Here is a 20,328-nt window from a genome sequence, read left to right on the forward strand (position 1 = left end):
ATGTCTTTATAACCTTATGAATTTAACAGTCATCCTTTCACCACTGAAGTGCTTAGGAGTTGCTTTAGCTGAAATCCACTGTTATCTGGGATGACTCCCATCCCTAGCCACTACTCTTTATTAGAGGTGGAAATTCAGGAAAAAGGAACTAAGACACAATTTCTCCAGGCTGCTCTGAGGCCAGGGATCCAACCAGAGATCTCCCCTTTTGTCCACAGCAATTTTCAGGCCTGTTGAAACCCAACCTGTGTTCTCAGTCCCACCGCTACTCCAAAGAGCTCTTTTTCCAACGTCACATTGGCTCTCTTCAGAGAGCTTGTGAAAAGAAACTAACATTTTTAACATTCTCTTAGTTTTCTTTGAGATTCAAAGCAATTATTATTAGACTTACTATTAACTACTTCTGAGACAGCTCAGTTTGGGGTACTCCAAATGCAGCATGTTTCATATGCTGAGACAATGCTGAGGTTTGGGGTGTGGTACTGGATCATCCACATGCTCTTACCTGAGGCCCCTTATAATCCACTGCCCAGGGTCTAGGGTGCAGGCTGTGAGTCAGAGCAAAACAAAGTGAAGTGGTCCAAATGGGGATTAAACCTGTGACCTCATTAGCAGTGGAAGTCTAACCACAGTGTATGGTTATTTACTGCTCTTCATAATATTGCAATGCAGCTCCACTCATTTAAAAGGTTTATTAGCAGGCTTCTCCCTACCTAGGTAAGCAAATCAATCCCCCTTAGCCAAAGAGCAACAGAAGGCCATCTTAGAAGAATGGCTTAGGTTTAAAGCAGACTGAAGAATTTTCTTTTTTGTGGTACGCAGGCCTCTCACTGCTGTGGCCTCTCCCACTGCGGAGCACAGGCTCCGGACGCGCAGGCTGTGGCCATGGCTCACGGGCCCAGCCACTCCGCGGCACGTGGGATCTTCCCGGACCGGGGCACGAACCCGTGTCCCCTGCATCGGCAGGCGGACTCTCAACCACTGCACCACCAGGGAAGCCCAGCCTGAAGAATTTTTAAGAGAGATCCTCTTTCCTCCCATCTTTAGTGAAGTGGTAACCTTTTAAATCAGCTTTGTGGAACATATAAGTCAGTCCTGAAAGTAGCCGGGTGTAGGGACGGGAAGTTGAGTTCTGGGCAATCCCTTTAATTAAAGCTTCTGAAGGATTTATTTTATGGCTTTTTCTGATCTTCTCTTTCACCACTAGAAAGGACACAAGAGTTGGCACGTCAATGAATAAATGTTAAAAATGAGGCTTAAATATGGGATATAACCTGCTAACCTAATTTGAATGATGAAGCCTATACTTTCGATTATTTACAAGATAGCTTCGTGAGCTGAAGTAAAATTGTAAAACTAATAGAAAAGTTTTCTGAACATGAGACCAACTGTAAATCTATACTTTATGAATCTAATGTACTCTCTTCACTTTTAAATTTTAAACATACTAAAAATGTACATTTGATATTAACAATAATTAGAGCTACATTCTCAATAGAAGGTGTTAAATACCAATTTTCACCTTTAAAAATCCTTAGCACCTATGAAATTCTTATTCCAGTAGAACTTTTTTTAAGTTACCATTTGTCCCTGCCTACTTTATTTGTTATATAGTATGGGTGTTTTAATTTACTTTGTTAACAAGAAGCAGCTCAGAAAATGTAGCTCTTTAGAACAAGACATACTGAATGTTTACTCTTTATTTAAAAAGTGAGAGAGAATGTAAAAAAATCTGGAAATTGTTTCTAAATATTCTAAATATAAATATAAATTCTAAATATAAATATTCTAAATAATAAATATAAATAATATAAATAATATAATATAATATATATATATTATATATATATTATATATATAATATATATATTATATATAATATATATATATAATATATATAATATATATATAATATAATAATAAATAAATATAAATAATAAATATAAATATAAAATTCTAAATATAAATATTCTAAATATAAATATAAATTCTAAATATAAATATAAATTCTAAATATAAATATTCTAAATATAAATATAAATATTCTAAATATTTCTAAATATTTATAATGCAAGATAAAGGGCTAACAAGTGTTTAGGCTTTAAAGAACACCAAATTGTTATCAATAACGAAAAGGAAATGTTTTCCAAAGTCTACTACTTTGGATATCCACGTATGAGGTAGTTGAAAGTTTTGGGGAAGGGCAAAGATCACAGAGGAGGGCTGTTTCTTTTGCCTTTTAAGGAAATCTTTTAAAAAGCATTTGCTCATGCTCATAAAATAATAGCTGAAAATTTAATATTAAATTGCTGCACAAAAACCTCAACATTCAATTATTTTAGAGTACTCAAATTACTAGCAACATTGTCCCCTAGAGTGGTAAGAGTATATTATTTGCATGATATTCTAGAATGAACAGCCGCCTTGAGCATACATTGGTGTGAGCATCTTATTCTTCCAGAACACTAAGACACAAATCTGTTCTCTTGTTCGTTCAGGCCCTAATGACTCAAATACTTCAGACATTTATAAGGAGACCCAATATTTATTTTTTAAATGTTCAGACAAAAGTAAATATATTGTTAAATGCCTATGGTATGATTTTAGACCACATCTAATATGATAATAATTTCATACAATTTTGTGCTCTAACTTATCTTTACCACTTCATCCTTCATCAGAAAAAATGAAGAATATCTCAAGCAATGATTCTCAGGAAAGGAGGTAGATATCAGTTTACTGGACTGACACAAAATATGAATTTATTTTAATGGGACAAGAGGAAAGTGGAATCTAAACTGTTAACTTTTAATTTTCTTCATTTGCCACGCATCAGGCTATAATCCAACTGGTTCTAGATATTCTTTGGTGAAGAGTGTGTGTGTGGGTACTCTGTTTCTGAGGTTTTATTTTTTTCCATAGCAAGTTCATTCCGCCTCCCTTCAAAATATGTGTTAGTAAAATCTCTCAAAACACCCAATACCTTGTATGTGGTCACTTTGATAATAATAATTTACGCACATCCCTGTAATCTGGACTTTTTTTTTGTCCACGTAGGATAAAAACAAACCAAAAAGTGGTATAAAGTGTTCTGCTTTTACTCAAAGTGAAGTAGGGATGGACCAAATAAAATAATTTCATAAATTGCTTTAAATACATTTCTGCTTTTATTACAGATGTAGAATATCTGTTCATCCATTATCACCACCTCTGACTTTTTGGCAAAAGTCACTCTCTACCTAGGACTGTAATTATTTATATAGCTTCTCTCTCCTACTACATCATAAACTCCTAAGGCAAAATTTAGACTAGATTTACAGGATGAACTGTTTAAACATAATTAAAGGGAGAAAGAGCAAAGGGGTAAGGTTTAGAGTTAGATGTAAGAATAGGGTCGCAGCCTCATAGCACAGGGAGATCAGCTCGGTGCTTTGTGATCGCCTGGAGGGGTGGGATGGGGAGGGGGGGAGGGAGGGAGACGCAAGAGGGAGGAGATATGGGAAAGTATGTGTATATATAGCTGATTCATTTTGTTGTAGGGCGGAAACTAGCGCACCATTGTAAAGCAATTATACTCCAATAAAGATGTTAAAAAAAAAAAGAATAGGGTCAATTTCCTGTAGTTTACCCTCTCCTTATGAAACACAGAAACCAAGAGCTCTGACAGGGCAAAAACCCATTTTCAGCTTCTCTCACACCTTCACCTTTTTCAGATGGCGTTTTCTGATTTTCTACCCAAAGGCATTGTGCCTGTGGCTCTTAATCAAAGCAGCATAGGGATTCCAAGTAGAGACTCTGAAAATCTGAAAGATGTGATAAGGAACTAGAATCTGATATACTCACTACACTTAATTTCTGTGGCAGTAGGTGCTATATGAATTCAGATAATTCTCTGTAACTCAGGAGTCATCACCCATACTGGGAATGGTTCTTGCTCTTTGGTTTCTCCTGGCCAGTTTTTGGCCACATCTCTGCACATTAGCACAACCACGGGATAATGAAGGAGTGCATTGACTAGCGGCTAAAATCAAGATTCCAGGACTCCACAGATTATATTTAGCTGTGCTATTCTATGGATAATTTCGAGTAAGAGGCATGTAACAATCTAGGTTCCAAACTACACCTCAAATTAAATGCTTATGAAATCTGACAAACACTTAATTTCTCATTTGGTAATTTATACACTGAAACTAACAAATTAGGTATACCTTTTAGGACTCAAGCCATGCCACCTTTTGTAAAAGGCAACAAAATGTAGATTGTAAATTAAGATAATTAATTTTGCATAGTGTTTTTGACAGATCTAATTTCTCTCTCCAAAAAGCATATTTTAGCCAGGAGCCTTGCCGCAGACACTTGCCAAAAACAGTCTGGCCTTAACATCTCCAGAATGAGCTTCGCTGACAAGAGTGTACAGTCAGAAGTGAGTGACTCATGTACAGCTTTTCTTTTCATAAGAAAAATCAATCCGGCTGATATTACCGTGAGGAGTAGGGGGAGCTGGCTTAAACTAATTATTCACAGTGAGCCAAGTCTAGTTACCTAAAATAATCAAGAAAAAGAATAATCACAAAATAGTCCGCCCTGAGGCGGAAAATATAATTATGCTGCTTTCAGTGGTTTTAAACTCATACTGCTTTAGAAAAATGCCAGATTACAACACCAAAATATAAAAGCAAACTTGGTTTACAATGAATCTAGTTACCCAAAAGTACCCAATCTAGCCAGGACCTTTGAAAGTAATAAAGTAGGTCTGTTAGCTATTTGCAGTATCCCCAAAAGCCTAATAGTAAGTGAACATTTGTAACATGTAAACAAACAATCATCCTCTCTCCCTCATCCCCCCCTACACACACACACACACACACACACACACACACACACACACACACCCCCTTACCTCACTCTCACACACACAAAAAAACACATCACCTTTTATGTGGTCACCCTATTCCCTAGAAAGAACAAACCTCCCTTACTATTTTCTCAGAATTAAGCAGTGCAACAAAGTGGCATAGTTCTGAATCAAGCTCCAGACACTGCCTGCACCTGCATAATTATTTCACTGCCAAGACGGCTAAGAACAACCAAGTAAAGGGGGAAGAAAGGAAAGACAGTCTTTTAAGCGTGATGATAGGCCATATTCCTGTTTGATGAAATAAGAACACATCTATCAATCACTTACATATTCTAGAAAAAGTACTATCAACTTGAATTTACATAAAGAAATAGACCTAGTACAATGGAATATTACTCAGCCATAAAAAGAAACGAAATTGAGATATTTGTAGTGAGGTGGATGGACCTAGAGTCTGTCACACAGAGTGAAGTAAGTCAGAAAGAGAAAAACAAATACCGTATGCTAACACATATACAGGGAATCTAAGACAAGGTCATGAAGAACCTAGGGGTAATACGGGAATAAAGACACAGACCTACTAGAGAATGGACTTGAGGATATGGGGAGGGGGAAGGGTAAGCTGTGACAAAGCGAGAGAGTGGCATGGACATATATACACTACCAAACGTAAGGTAGATAGCTAGTGGGAAGCAGCTGCATAGCACAGGGAGATCAGCTCGGTGCTTTGTGACCACCTAGAGGGGTGGGATAGGGAGGGTGGGAGGGAGGGAGACGCAAGAAGGAAGAGATATGGGAACATATGTATATATATAACTGATTCACTCTGTTATAAAGCAGAAACTAACACACCATTGTAAAGCAATTATACTCCAATAAAGATATTTAAAAAGAAGAGAAAGAAATAGACCTACACTTCACTGGAAAATTATTAACCAAGATTTTAAGGAATTTTCTTTGACTGAGATGTTTGTGTTCGTCTATATTAATTGTAATTCTCCTCTTTATAAAACTATATAATCTAAGTACTAAAAAAGAGGAAACAAATTTGTCTTTGCTTTCTAACATGTAAAAGCCACTAATGCAACTAGCTTGATGAGTACTAGAAATTATTCTTTTTCAAGTGGGACAAAGAATATTTCTACCTTGAAGTTTTGACCACTAATAAATACACTAATCTGTGAACTTTAATTTCACCATGGATAAACTTCTATCAATAATTCTGAGCTCTCCATCCTGCTTCTTATTTGCTATAATCTTTCCTGCTTTTACTCAGGTCAAGGAAATAATAGTCTATTTAATAGTTCAATGTGGTAATTCTCACAAAGTTTTCCTGCTACCTGCACAGAAACTATGTATTTTTACAATTGGGAGAAATCCTCAGCCTACTTATAAGGTCTTATTCCAGTCTACAATAAATCAAAAATTCAATTAGGAGAACATAAAACTTGACTATGACAAGTATTTTCATTTTAAAACCGTATATTTATACATAAAAACTTAATCCAGGATAGGCATTTCATTTAAAAAGTACCTGGTCATTTTTTACATTTAGGTTTCAGAGATTAAGGGACCACAAACAAACTAGATCATTATCCTCTATAAAATGGTTAGCTTTTTAAAAAAGAAAGGGTACTCATACGGATTTTTGCGTGCCCATGTCCATAGTAGCGTTATGTGCAATAGTCAAAAAGTAGAAGCCACCCAAGTTTCCATGCATGGATGAATGGACAAACAAAATGTGGTAGATGCACACAGTGGAATATTATTCAGCCTTAAAAAGGAAGGAAATTCTAACACATGCTACAACACGGATGCACCTTGAAGACATTATGCCAAATGAAAATGAGCCAGTCACGAAAGGACACGTACTGTATGATTCCACTTTTGTGAAGCACCTAGAAGAGTTAAATTCATAGAGACAAAGTAGAAGGATGGCTGTCGGGCTGGGGGAAGGGGAAATGGGGAGTTAGTGTTCAGTGGGTACAGCGTTTCGGTTGGGGAAAATGAAAAAGTTCTGGACATTTATGGTGGGTGGTTGCACATCAATGTGAATGTACTTAGGGCCACAGAATTATACACTTGAAATTGGTTAAAGTGGTAAATGTTATGGTATGCATATTTTACAATAAAAAATAAAGAGTATAGCTGGGTAACGTTATGAAAACTGAATAATAATCTATCTAGTCACAGATGAAGACAGTGAGTAACCAGATACCCTAATTTTTTTTAAAAAGACACCTATACCTGATGAGTCTTTAATTTCACTGTTTATTTTTTGTTTTGCTCTCTCCTTCCCTTTTATCCCAAATACCCTAAGTTCATTTGATTCCATTTATAAGTTTTATGATTTATAGGTTTTAAGACCAGACTCCAAGAATCACCAACAATTATGTTCGGAAGAATTGTATTCCTCTTGAAGTCTAAGCCATTATTTACATGTAGCCAAAGAACACAATTTCATACCATACAGTAGTACATTTTTGTAATAAGCATTATCCTTTTCTACAGTATTAATCCAAGTCAATTTTCTTCTGACTAGTCTATGCAACCCTGAGTTATATACTCTTTATGATCCCATCTATGGCCTTTCTGGAATTTAAAATAATGTTCTAAAATTTCAGTCTTAACTGCTAACTAGAATTTTTGAAGAATTATTGACCCATGATTAAACAATTTATAGGAACCTGCTTTCAAGTTCATTATTTTCACCATGAAGCTACAAAACATATATTCTCAGAAAATTTTATTTTATCTTACCTTAAATGTAGTAGTTAAGAGCTTGGACTTGGACTTTGCAGTCAGATGGCCTGGGTTTGAATCCTGTTTCTACCACTAACTAGATGTGTGAGCGGGTGTACTAGTTAAATTATCTAAATCTCAGTTTCCTCATTTTTATAATGTGGATATTAATACCTAAGAGTTGTTGTGAGGACCATGCATATAAAGGCTCCTCTGCAGTGTCTGACATGTAGTAACTTCTTAGTAAATGGTAGCTATTAATACCACTAATAACAACAGCATGTAGAAAGGATAAGTGCCCTATGGGACTGAAAAACATTATCCTGCAACTTTTTTAAATGATGCCACAGTTTTGACTCTAAAATGAATCCAGAAAAAAGAGCCACTGTATATTTTAAGGCTTGTTTTCTTTGTTCGTCTCTTCCAAATAACTTCATTCTTATTATCATATTAAGCAAAAGAAATGAAGCCAAACAAAAATGAGAAGACCAGGTACATATATGTGTATATACACACACAAACACACATCTCTCTCTAATGTGCTGTATACAATTTCAGGAAATTGTAGAGAAACATGGGGGAAAAAGCTGAAAAGTAAACAGGAAGAGCCATAGACTACACCTGTATATGTACAAATACAAATACAAATGTAGGCAAATTTCTAAGTCCAACTATTTGAATGATTCATTCAGAATCATATTATTGTCAGAAAAAATATACTATAATTCTTCTGGTAATTGCCCTAGGAGACAGATTCACAAGTCCAGAAAAACTGGATATTTTCACCCCTTTTTATCCATGTAGGCAAAAGAATTTCATATTTTAAGTAAAAACAAATTGCTACTATAGTTACTACTACTAAGGATTTCTAAAGTATATAATATTTGATACTGGGATTTCTGCCACAATTTCACTTGAAAGTACAAAGGTTTTCTATACTATCAATTCAGGCTCCCCAACTATAAAGAAAAATGGAAATTTTATAACATACTTCTGTTTCTGAAAATGTGTTCCTTGGAGCACTAATGGCATAAGACACGAGGGTGGGAGGATAAAAGGGTTCTGTAGTCAAAGAAGTCTGGGAAATGCTGCATTCCGTATCCCTCAGAGATTCACCACACTATTAACATAAAAGGTTCTGAGAAACCCTGCAGTGAGCAGAGCTGTTTAAATTTGTTTAACTCGTGTTCCCAAAATTTATTTGGCCATAGAACTCTTTTTTCAAGCAATACCAAGGAAGTGGTATTCCTCATAACAACTTATTTTAGGAAATATATAATAAATTGCCTTTGATTAGCTATTTAAAATGTAATTTCATATGCACCTGTCGTGGCAGAATTTGCTAAAGTCCCAAAATGAGTCCATGGTACTTCGTGTCAGGGAAAAAAAAATCTAACACGCCTAGACTTATAACTGTACTATCTTTAGTAAGTTGTAGTTATTTCCAGAATGTGTGTTTCAACCCCCTTTCTGCCTAATTATTATTTAATCAAGTCCAAACACCCCATTTCTAATACCTGTGAAAATCTAAGAATGAACATGACCCTCCAAGCCTTTCCTTTTCTTTCTGGGCTTCAGTGTAAGCTAAGAAAATCCTGTAGCTGTGAGCTACGTCTTCAAATATAAGAATACTAAACTCAGTTGCCAGCATTTTATTAACTGGTGCTATGAGCAGCATTTGTGCAATTCTATAGTAAAATAATGAATCTTCCACAACATTAATCCTGAAGCAAAGCAGTGACTGATTATTACTTCATTCCCCTGACATCTCCCTAATACTCCTATTAAGTACGTAGAACAAAGTACTATAATTACTACTTTATCTATTGGAGATTGAGCAACTTGCCACAAGTACCAATAGTCAGCAGGGACCAATTTCTTGTTGGACAGACACTGTGCATATTACAACTATAGAAACTGTATCAGATAATCACCCTGAAATATGAACAAAAACAGGAAATTCCTTTGCTAATAGCTTATTATTTAAGGAATTTTCCTCTTTTGAAATAATTTTGGAACACAATTTGTTAGAAATCTAAACTTGAACCAAAAAAATCTGATGGCATGCTAGATAGCTTTTTGTGAGTTCAGAAATTAAGAACAAAGTCTTAACAACTGTAATGAGGCATTCATTACTTTGTCCTTGTGTTGGATGAAACAAAATAAGTAAGCTGCAATTAATTCTGGGTAAAGTGTGAATGTGAATGATTATGCTGCCAGGCTGTTGCATCACTTTCTTCTTAGGTTCTCCCTTCAATTCCAAAAGTACATAAAAGTGTAACAAAATGTGTGAGATGGAATAGACATCAACAATTTTTTTAAAGCCTAACAAAGAAGACACAATGACTATTATTATGGAAATAATACATTTAAGTAACCCATAGATATTTGGTCATTGATTTTCAAGTTATACAAAATAAGATGGCCACTGAAAGAAAAAAAAAAACACTTTAAGACATCTATGGCAGAATACACGTAATCACAGTATTTTATGTTATGATAATATATATCAATAACATTTTATCAGAGACAAGGCAAATGGTCGAAGAAAAGAAAAAAGTCTGACATGAAAGAAGTCAAGAATGTTGACAGTTCAGGAAAGAAAAAGGAGTTAAAGTATCAGGTTCAAGTTTCTTAAGTTTTTTTCTTTTTTTTTTAAATGTAGAAGCAGAGGTAACAAAAATTGGTCTTCACCTGGTAAGTGTGTACTCCCTGAGTCCTGAATGCAAATTCATGGCAGAAAAAGTACCTATGCATCCACGCAATCTTTTGTCTCGACCAATCTTCCATGTTACAAACAGTGGGCTGTAATGGAAGATAAAAATAGGGTAAATCAATCAATTCAATTAAAAGAAGTATTTGTTGAATATTTACTATATCAAGCTTAGGTGCCTGAGCTATAAAGACCAGAAGACAGGCCCTCGGGGGCTTAGCATGTAGCCCAGTAGGACTGCATTTAGCAACAATTATAGCTATGCTGTATTGAATGTATTCTATATGTCAGAAAGCCCAATAAATGGTCTTAACGGATTATCTATGTTAATCCTCATCAACAACTCTGGGAGGCTGATACTATTACTAACATTCCTATCTTACAGATGAGGCAGTCCCACAGTTAATACATCATGAAGTAGGAACTCAAACCTGGCCAATCTTGACTACAGAGCCATTACTACCTCATTCCTCATTTAAACCTCAAGTCACTGATTGATTCCTAAGTCTAGTCTAGAAAATCAGGGGAAAAAATAAACAGATTTAATAAATACTTACTGAATGTATGGGGGGGGGGTGTACAAAGCACTGTGAAAGGTGCTACTGGAGATACACAGTTGCCTAAAACATAGTCTTTGCTCTCTGGGAGCCAGTACAGGAGGAGGGCACGTTCACAGCTAACTAACGTACAGGAGGAGGGCATGTTCACAGCTAACTAACACAAGGCAAAAGGAAGTAAGTGCTATAAGCCATGTCCAAAATGCCATAAATTAAGCTGCTGGGATAGGAGAAAATTTCAGTGAGTTTGTTCATCTTCAGCTTGGCCTAGAAGAACGAGTAGGGTTTGGAGAGGTGAAGGACAACAGCAAATATTAACAAAGTAATACTCTGAAACCAGAAAGTTTATCTTAATTTTCAGATAAAATTATTGCCAACAAATACAATCATCAAACATCAAAATATCAATTATAATAAAATGGCAACAAGAAAATAATTTAGTTGTTTTGACTGTTGTTGTTTTAAGAAGGGTAATATAGTTTTAAATGAAGTTTAATACAGTAGATGTCTGGATTCTGCAGCAAAGCACTGATAGTCTCAATTAATGGTTACGTTTAAAAGCAATTCGTTTCTAAACTGAAGCAACTTTGTCAGATTTTATGAAATAAATTAATTTATACATTTTAGGACATTTTGTAAAAAGATTAATACCCTACAGTTGGGGATGGTTCCTGTTAATATGAGTATTCACAGTATTATTGGTAAAATATAATACATTTCTGTTTTCTAAAAATTAAAATTTTGGGGGGATATACCATGTGTCATATATCTCTTATAATATGCTGTTAAGTTGGAGAACACATTCTTTATTTAGAGTACTCTCTAATCAGTCATCAGCAGTTGGGGAAAAAGTTCAAGTACTTCAATCACCCACCTTGAACATTTAAATTATGCTGTGTTCTGACAAGTAACCACAATGGCAGACAGGTTCCCAAATAAATAATGCAAACCAGGGAACAGTACTAAGAATTACCTCCTTCCAAGAGCCAAATGCCCAGAGGCATTGAAAAAGATGACTAAGTACAAGGCCAAGTTTTGTCAATGTTAGTATTCACATGCTGGATGACCGACACTAAAAGCCCTAAAATAAAAAGCAAAAGGTAAATTCCAGGGTTTTTTGTTTTTGTTTTGCTTTCTACATCATATATACTATCTTATAAGTTGAGACAAGATTGTAGTGCTCCAGCTGAAATTTATCTCTAATTGCTCCTGACTAGTAGTTGATCAGGAAGATAAGTATTAGATGGGATCACTTTCTCACCAATTCTTCTATTACTCATACAAATACTAGTATCCTAAAATTCACACACGTTATCTTTAAAGATGAATTTCACCTCTTCATTTTTCACCTTCTGATTTGGTAGAGTCAACGTCAGCAACCAGTAAATGGACAGTAAGAGGTCAATCCTTGCCCATAGCAATGCCTATACAAAAGAGCTGTGTGTAAGACACGTCCCTTGGCAGATTCAGAACAAAGTGAATTGTACTGTAACATATATATCTATAACATGTCTTTAAAATTCCATTGATGGTTTCTCAATAACACAGAACTAAGTTGTATATTCTCTTCCTCAGTGACTTGAGGGGAAACCTAAAAGTATGAGTGAATTCATTTCCTATCAAAACATGGAAGTCATTTACAAGTACTTTACCTTCAATCCTCTTGTTTATCCCACTAAAATAGATATGTACGCCATTCTTACTATAATCCTGTCTATTCAAGCAAACATTCAAAATTTGTAGAGTAAATAAAAAAAGAACACCATTAAACACTACACTATGAAATGTGTTGGAGGGCATTCAAACACATAGTGGGAGAAATTATACACAGTTTCTTATTAGGCTGTGCTATGACTGATGAAGGGATGATTCACTCAGAGGGTAGGGTGCTAGAGGATAAGCTGCATTTTGCCAGGCGCTCGTGGCCTGCATTTTGCCAGGCACTCCATAATAAGATGTAAAAGTACACAACACTTTCAGGGACCAGGAAGTAGTCTGCCAGTCTTGATAACTTGTTATTGTCTCTTCCAGATTTAACATTCTATGAATTTTAGGCACTGTTGAGTATATGTTCTCAAGAGCCCTCATAAGAGGTAGAGCAGATACAGAATCATCTGTACTCTCCCTGTTCCTTACCTGCCCCAGGAAACATCCTCTTTGGGGGTTGGTATTGCAGGGAAGTATCTGTGTCAAAGATGGGAGGGATTGCTACTTGACAACCCCACTGTGTTTAGGACAGATGCCTGAAGATGGAAGAAATCAGACTTTTAGTAGACAGAATAAAACTATTCCTTCAAAATCTGGGACTCTAATTTTTCATTTGCAAATGCCCATCCAATGTCTTTTATAAAGAACATGTATATGGAAATTTAAAAAACCCAAAATATCTAAAAGCAATACTTAATGGGGAAAAGAACTTAGGAAGTTAAGCATTTTAAAGTAGACTGAAACAGAATAAACACCACGGAGCATGAGAGATTGTATCTTGTGTGTGATAACTACTTTACACAGGGCAATGATTATGGGAACATTCAATACATATCATCTAAACATAGCAACAAAGGTTTTTCTTTTCCCAACACACAGAGGGAAGAAATAGGCAATTTCATTCTTAAATGTTGTTATTAAAACATGTATGAGTTCACAAAAGGACATAAGACATCAGCATAATCAGAGACAGATCAAAGTAGAAAAAGGGATTTGAGCCTGTTGAGAGGAGCTGATTACTCAATGACAAGGAAATAAGGAAAACAGTTCATAGTAAGACAAAAAGTGAATGTTTTTGGAAAATACTTTTACCGTATGGTTTGAGGCTACCTATATATATTGAAGAAATACTACAAACCAGAAAGGGGCTCAAAATGAAATGAAATATTAATGGAAATGTTTATCTGAAGGTAACCAGACATAGCTTTTTAAGGAATTTTCCCACTTCTGAACAGTTTGTGCCACTATGTTCTGAGAAATGTTTGGAGGAAAGTAAACTCTCTCCATTTTTCCAAGCCTGTAGACAGGAACAGGAAATAACCACCTAATCTAGGTAAATCTTCCCTGCCAACTGGCAGCCAGTACTATCAGGTCAATAGTAGCTCTCAGGGGAAATGTAGTTGCACGGAATCAGCAAAAGTCCAGAAAAGCAATGTAAATCTGAGCAGGATACTCCCCAGTCTAAGCTGCATGCCACTTCCTGTGCCCCCCTTCTGAGACTATTCTACTGATGCAGACCAGGAAAGATTAGAAATATGTTTGTGGGAGAGGGGTACAACTATGAAAAAGGTGTATTTACTTAATTTTTTAACCATAACTCCTATCTCCCCTGCCATACCAAGGCAAATACAGGTTAAAAATACGCTTAGATATTAGCAAGCCCCTATTCCGGCAATTTGCTCTTCTTTAGAATGAGATTTGTAGGCGGTAACATTAACAACACAATGTCAATCCCCACCAATATACTAATTACTGTAACAGGGGTATTCAACAAAGTTATTTATATTGTAGGTAGATACAGGAAAAGAGAGAAGTCCTCTAGCTTCGTTCTTTTCTTCTGTCATCAAATAATGGTTGCTTTTCAACTGAACTCAGGTTCCTCACCAACTCTGTTCAAAAAATCCAACTGTATTACTCATAACATCCAACTCAATACCATAATTCCACAGTATCTAGAAGCTCAGAGAAACACAGAAATGGCAGAGTCTTCCCTGCACAACCAGGTTAAAACCTTTCATGTCCTATTTCAACACAAACAAGCTATATATCTCATTTCCAGACTATATAAACAACTGATTCAATTTGTAAAAATATACTCAATTATGGTTAAATCCTATATTAGTCTGTTCGAGCTGCCATAACAAAATACCACAGACAAGGTGGTTTAAACAACAGAAATTGATTTTCTCACAGTTCTGGAGGATAGGAAGTCGGAGATAAAGGTTCCAGTATGGTTCTGTTTCTGAGAGCTCTCTTCCTGGCTTGTAGATGGCTGCTTAGTCTTCGCATGGCCTTTCCTCTGAACTTCAGAAGGAGAGCGAGCATCCACATGAGCTCTCTAGTATCTCTTAAAAGGACACTAATCCTATTGTATCACAGCCCCATCCTCATGACCTCATTTAACCTTAATTATCTCATTATTGGCCCTATCTCCAAATACAGTCACATTAGGGGTTAGGGTTTCAACATATGAATATTGTGGGGACACAATTCAGTCCATAGCAAATTGCTAACAAGAACTTTAGCACATAGTTCAAAGTTTATGTAATAAGGTATCTAAGGTTATTAGCTGAAAGAGCTTTTAAGAGATTAAAAGAAGAGACTCTATTTCCTCTTCATTTTACAGGTGAAAACCAAAAAGCTATCTAGGCATAGTGTAGGGTCAACTGGTTAGTGTTAGAACCTGGCTAGTTCTCCAAAATTTCTCACTACTGATTTAATTTTTTAATTAAAATTGTGAGTAGCAAACCTAGATGTCTTCTAAAATAACAGTGAATAGGAATACCACATGAACACTACACAGTACCACCTAGGTTAGCCTAAGCACAAATCTCCTTTTCCTCCTCCTCCTCCTCTCAGAAGGGGAAAGAGAAATTAGCTGAGACGATAACAGGACAAACTGGAAACACTGGATCGGCCTAGAAACACTAGACCCAGTTTGCAAGCTTCTATACCATTCCCATTAGAAGCCCATACCAAAATCTGACATTTTATCTTTGATGGCCTCCCAACACCCTTTCTCACTCCCTTGCAACCTTCATTTTTTCCTATTGCTTAGCCAGCCTTCATCAAACTCAGGTGTTCTAATATCTACAAATTTCCACCAAATCAAAATTCCCATTTACCATTGGTTAACAACTATTTAGCTAGGTGCCGATCTGATTGTTTAAGTAATTTGTATTATTTAATGAGGCTTTTGAATGAATGAATGAATGAATCATTAATGAATGAATGATGCTTAACTCTTTCAGATAATTTGAAATTCAAATTGATAGGAAGCCCTGAAAGGAGAGGAATAGAAGGAGGTATACGGTTGGTGGGTGGGAAGAGAAGGTAAGGTTCCAAAACATTTTACACTTTCTCATCTACACCAATCCTTTACTGCAGGTAAGGAAAATACATTATATCACCATTACAGCCTTATACCACACTCCTCCCTCCAACCTTTGTAACTAGCTTGTATCCCATGGGGCTCAGGAAAATAAGGAGACACTCCTTAAACAGACAGCATGAGTTGGTACAGAAGACCACAAACACCTGAAAGGGGGAATCAGGAATTACCAATCTTTCACTACTTTTCTCTGCCTGGTATTCCCAGAAATTCTATCACAGCAGCGTTATATTTATACATATTATATATATAATGCTAATTTAACTGGCAAATGCCAGAGGAAGAGAGGCAGTCTAAAAGTCTTGCAGATGATTGGGAAGGCTGAGTGTGTGTGTGTCTTGTAAATCAAGGGTAATCACCACCGACACACAAACAGCCGAATCACAAGCATACTTTAAAGGATTACCTTGATTCTGCCAATTTGTGAACTGAAAGAACCATTTCTTCCTTTTAGCAAGACCAAATCAATAATTTTCAGTAAACTAAAAAAAAAAATCAGTCTCAGGCTTGATAAATTGAGATAGTCTCATTATTATTTTCATTTTTAAAGTCCCAAATTAGATGAGAACGGCAGTGCATTGGGAAAAAAAATACTCCATTTGCACATATTTTCTCTTATTAGTTTACACTGCAGTGTGTATTAAATTTAATATCTGGTAGCACTTGAAGGATGAAATAACTATGTGCTTTCTTCTGATAATAGGAACAAATCATAAATCTTTATTATCTGAAAATCTAACTCATGAAATAAATTTTAAATGACAAATTGCTATCGATTTCCAAAATGAAATAATTTCTATTTGGAATTCCTATTCTGAAACCATTTGTTCAAAGAGCTTTAAAGTTTGAGACTCAGCCTTAACTATGAAAAGAATTAGTTATTTTAATATAAAACAGACCAGGCCAAAAAAGATGACCTTGTACTGAAGTCCTAAGATTTCTGAACTCAATATAAGCAAAAGTAAGAGAACTAGGGGAACTAGATCCAGGGGTTTTAGAATGAATGGTGATTGATACAGTCAACTTTTACTTTTTTTATGCCATTAAAAACTTCTGTGGAACTGTGTTTTGGTACTGCCATTTGATCATTTATATGCCGGATGATCAAGGAATTCATAACACTTAAGACAAAACAATGAAAACAACTAAGGATTTTGTTGTTGTTTTGGTTTGGTTTAGGTTTGTCCCTATATCTTACCTCCCCAGCTAATGACCCATCTTCTACCATCCTTTTGTAGGAAATAAATATGCTGATTGATTTAAACACTAATATAAAAACAGGACTCCCCTGGTGGCACAGTGGTTAAGAATCCGCCTGCCAATGCAGGGGACACGGGTTCGATCCCTGGTCCGGGAAGATCCCATGTGCTGCAGAGCAACTAAGCCTGCGTGCCACAACTCCTGAAGCCCACGTGCCTAGAGCCCGTGCTCCACAATGAGAAGCCATCGCGATGAGAAGCCCACGCACCGCAACGAAGAGTAGCCCCCACTCGCCGCAACTAGAGAAAGCCCACACGCAGCAACGAAGACCCAACACAGCCAAAAATAAAATAAATTAAAAAAAAGTTACATTTATAAAAAAATAATATAAAAACAGCTGCAAAGTTATTCAGCTTCTTCATTCTAGATTTTTATCTTGTTTCCCATTCCAAGGAGACCTCATGTAATGTGCCAGCTTCATAAGTAAGACCAGCAATAAAACTGTGATGTATTTGTTTTTCACATGTTTTCTGAGTTTAGAAAGGTAACTGTTGATTTTAAGGTCCTTGTATTGGATTACTTGCTCCTTCGAGAGAAAGGAGCTGGATAGACTCAGCTTTGCAGCAGGAATTCGGCAAGCCTTTTTCATTTTAGGGGGAAGAAGAAACGCAGGATCTAGGGACAAAGTACTCAACTGAGACCAGTTGTATCAGGGCAACTTATGTTGCCTTTGCTGTCTTTCTTCCTCCTTCTCTTTTACCTTTTGGAAAACACTTCAACCTCTCAAGAACCTCTATCATGAAATATCCAAGAGATTATGATTTTTTTAAACATGGAATTGACATCCTCACCTCCAAAGTGCTTCTTTTAAAAAATCAACTTTATTAAAGTATACTTTACATACAATAAAAGCAGCCATTTAAGTGTAAAATTCGATGAATTTTGACAAACGTGTATATACAGGTAACCTAAACCACAATCAAGGTATAGAACATTTCCATCACCTCAGAGAGTTCCCTTGTGTCTCTTTGCAATCAATCCCCCTCCCCACACTCCTGCACTGTGGCAAACACTGACCTGCTTTTGGTCACTATAGCTTTGCCTTTTCTAGAACTTCGTGTAAATGGAATCAACCAATATGCAGTCTTTCGTGTGTAGCTTCTTTTGCTTAGAACAATGCTTTTGATGTTCATTCATGTTGTTTGGTCCTTTTTATTTTTGAGTAATATTCCACTGAGTGGATATATCACAATTTGTCTATCTAACTCACTCGCTGATGGATATTTGGGTTGCTTCCAGTTTGGGGCGATTATAAATAAAGCTGCTATGATAATATTTGCATTCAAGTTTTTGTGTGAACATAACTTTTCATTCCTCTTCGGTAATTACCTACAAAGAGGACTGCTGAGCCATGAGTAGGCATATGCTTAACTTTATAAGAAACTGTCAAATGATTTTCTAATTGGCTGTACTAATTTCCAGTGGCTGTACCAATTACCTTATACCAGTATTGTATGAGTGTGACAGTGGCTCCACAGCCTCACCAATATTCGGTATTGTCTTTTTTTTTAATTCAACTTAATGTGTAGGGATATCTCAGTGTGGTTTTAATTTGTAGCTCTCTGATAACTAAGGATACTGCGAAACTCTTCAAGTGCTTAATATTCATTCACATATCTTCTCTTGGGAAGTGCTTGTTCAACTCATTTACTCATTTTTTTAATTGGATTGTTTTTCTTCTTTTTATTGAGCTGTAGGTTTTTAAAAATATATTCTGGAAACCAATCTTTATCACATATATGTATTGCAAATAGCTGTCTAGCCTGTGTTTTGCCTTTTCATTTTCTTAACGGTATCTTTTGAAGAGCATATGTTCTTAATTTTGATGAAGTTTATCAATTTTTCTCTTCTGGTTCATGTTTTTGTGTCCAGTAAAAGAAATCTTTATCCAAAGGTCATGAAGATTTTCTCCTATTCTCTTCCAGGAGTTTTATAATTTTAGCTTCTACATTTAGGTTTATGATCCATTGTGAGTTACTTTTTGTATACACTGTAAGGCAAAGATTGACATTCATTTTTTTATTTGGTGATAGATTTTTGTGTATATGTACGTAAGGAACATTGGCCTGTGGTTTTTTCTTGTAATATCTTTGTCAGTTTTTGGTATCATGGTGATGTCAGTCTCATAGAATGAGTTGGGAAGAATTCTATCCTCTCTTTTCTACAAGGTTGGTTTGTTTCTTAAATATTTGATAAAATTCATCATTGAAGTCATTGGAGCCTAGATTTTAATTATGGGATGATTTTTAATTACAAATTTAATTTCTTTAATAGATATAAAGCTATTCAGACTTTTTTAGTTCTTTTTGAGTCAATTTTGGTAATCTGTGTTTTTCAAGGAATTCTTCCATTTCATCTAAGTTGTAGAATTTATTGGCGTAAAGTTATTCATAATATTCCCCTATTATCCTTTTCATGTCTGTAGGATCCGTAGTGATAGCCATTCCTTCTTTCCTGATATTGGTAAGTTGTATCTTTTCTCTTTTTTGTCTTTAGCAATCTAGCTATAGGTTTATCAATTGTATTAATCTTTTCAAAGAGCTGGCTATTGGCTTCATTGATTTTTCTCTATTGTTAGTTTTCCATTTTATTGGTTTCTACTCTTCTAATATTTTATTCCTCTTATTTGGGGTTTAATTTGCTCTTCATTTTCTTGCTCCTTAGGTTGGAATCTTAGACTACTGATTTTTAGATCCTTATTTTAAAGCTATAAATTTCCCTCTAAGCACTGTTAGTTGCATCCTACAAGTTTTTTAAAAATTTATTTATTTATTTATTTATTTATTTTGGGCTGCATTGGGTCTTCGTTGCTGCACATGGGCTGGGCTTTCTCTAGTTGCAGCAAGCCAGAGCTACTGTTCAGTGTGGTGTGCGGGCTTCTCATTGCAGTGGCTTCTCATTTCAGTGGCTTCTCTTGTTGCAGAGCACGGGCTCTAGGTGCGTGGGCTTCAGGAGTTGTGGCACGCAGGCTTAGTTGCTCTGCAGCACGTGGGATCTTCCCGGACCAGGGATCGAACCCGTGTCCCCTGCATTGGCAGGCGGATTCTTAACCATTGCACCACCAGGGAAGTCATGCATCCTACAAGCTTTAATACATTGT

At 35.9% G+C, this 20,328-nt stretch overlaps 1 protein-coding gene across 5 annotated transcripts in view; it reads right to left on the bottom strand.

Annotated features, from left to right (window-relative positions):
• The window catches only part of AMMECR1 (AMMECR nuclear protein 1), a 109,157-nt gene that overhangs the window by 44,320 nt on the left and 44,509 nt on the right, over positions 1–20,328 (bottom strand). For 4 of the 5 annotated variants that reach the window (XR_004477876.2, XR_004477877.2, XM_004281534.3 and 1 more), the window contains exon 2: positions 10,295–10,405. The exons of the other annotated variant lie outside the window; for it this stretch is intronic. Coding sequence is in view for 2 of the 4 variants with exons in the window: in XM_004281534.3 (XP_004281582.1) it covers positions 10,295–10,405 (111 nt within the window). In the remaining 2 variants the exon portion in view is untranslated. The remainder of the gene's footprint in view (positions 1–10,294; positions 10,406–20,328) is intronic. 5 annotated transcript variants of the gene reach the window in all.

The sequence above is a fragment of the Orcinus orca genome, chromosome X (assembly GCF_937001465.1).
Source record: "Orcinus orca chromosome X, mOrcOrc1.1, whole genome shotgun sequence".
NCBI classification, from domain to species: Eukaryota; Metazoa; Chordata; class Mammalia; order Artiodactyla; family Delphinidae; genus Orcinus; species Orcinus orca.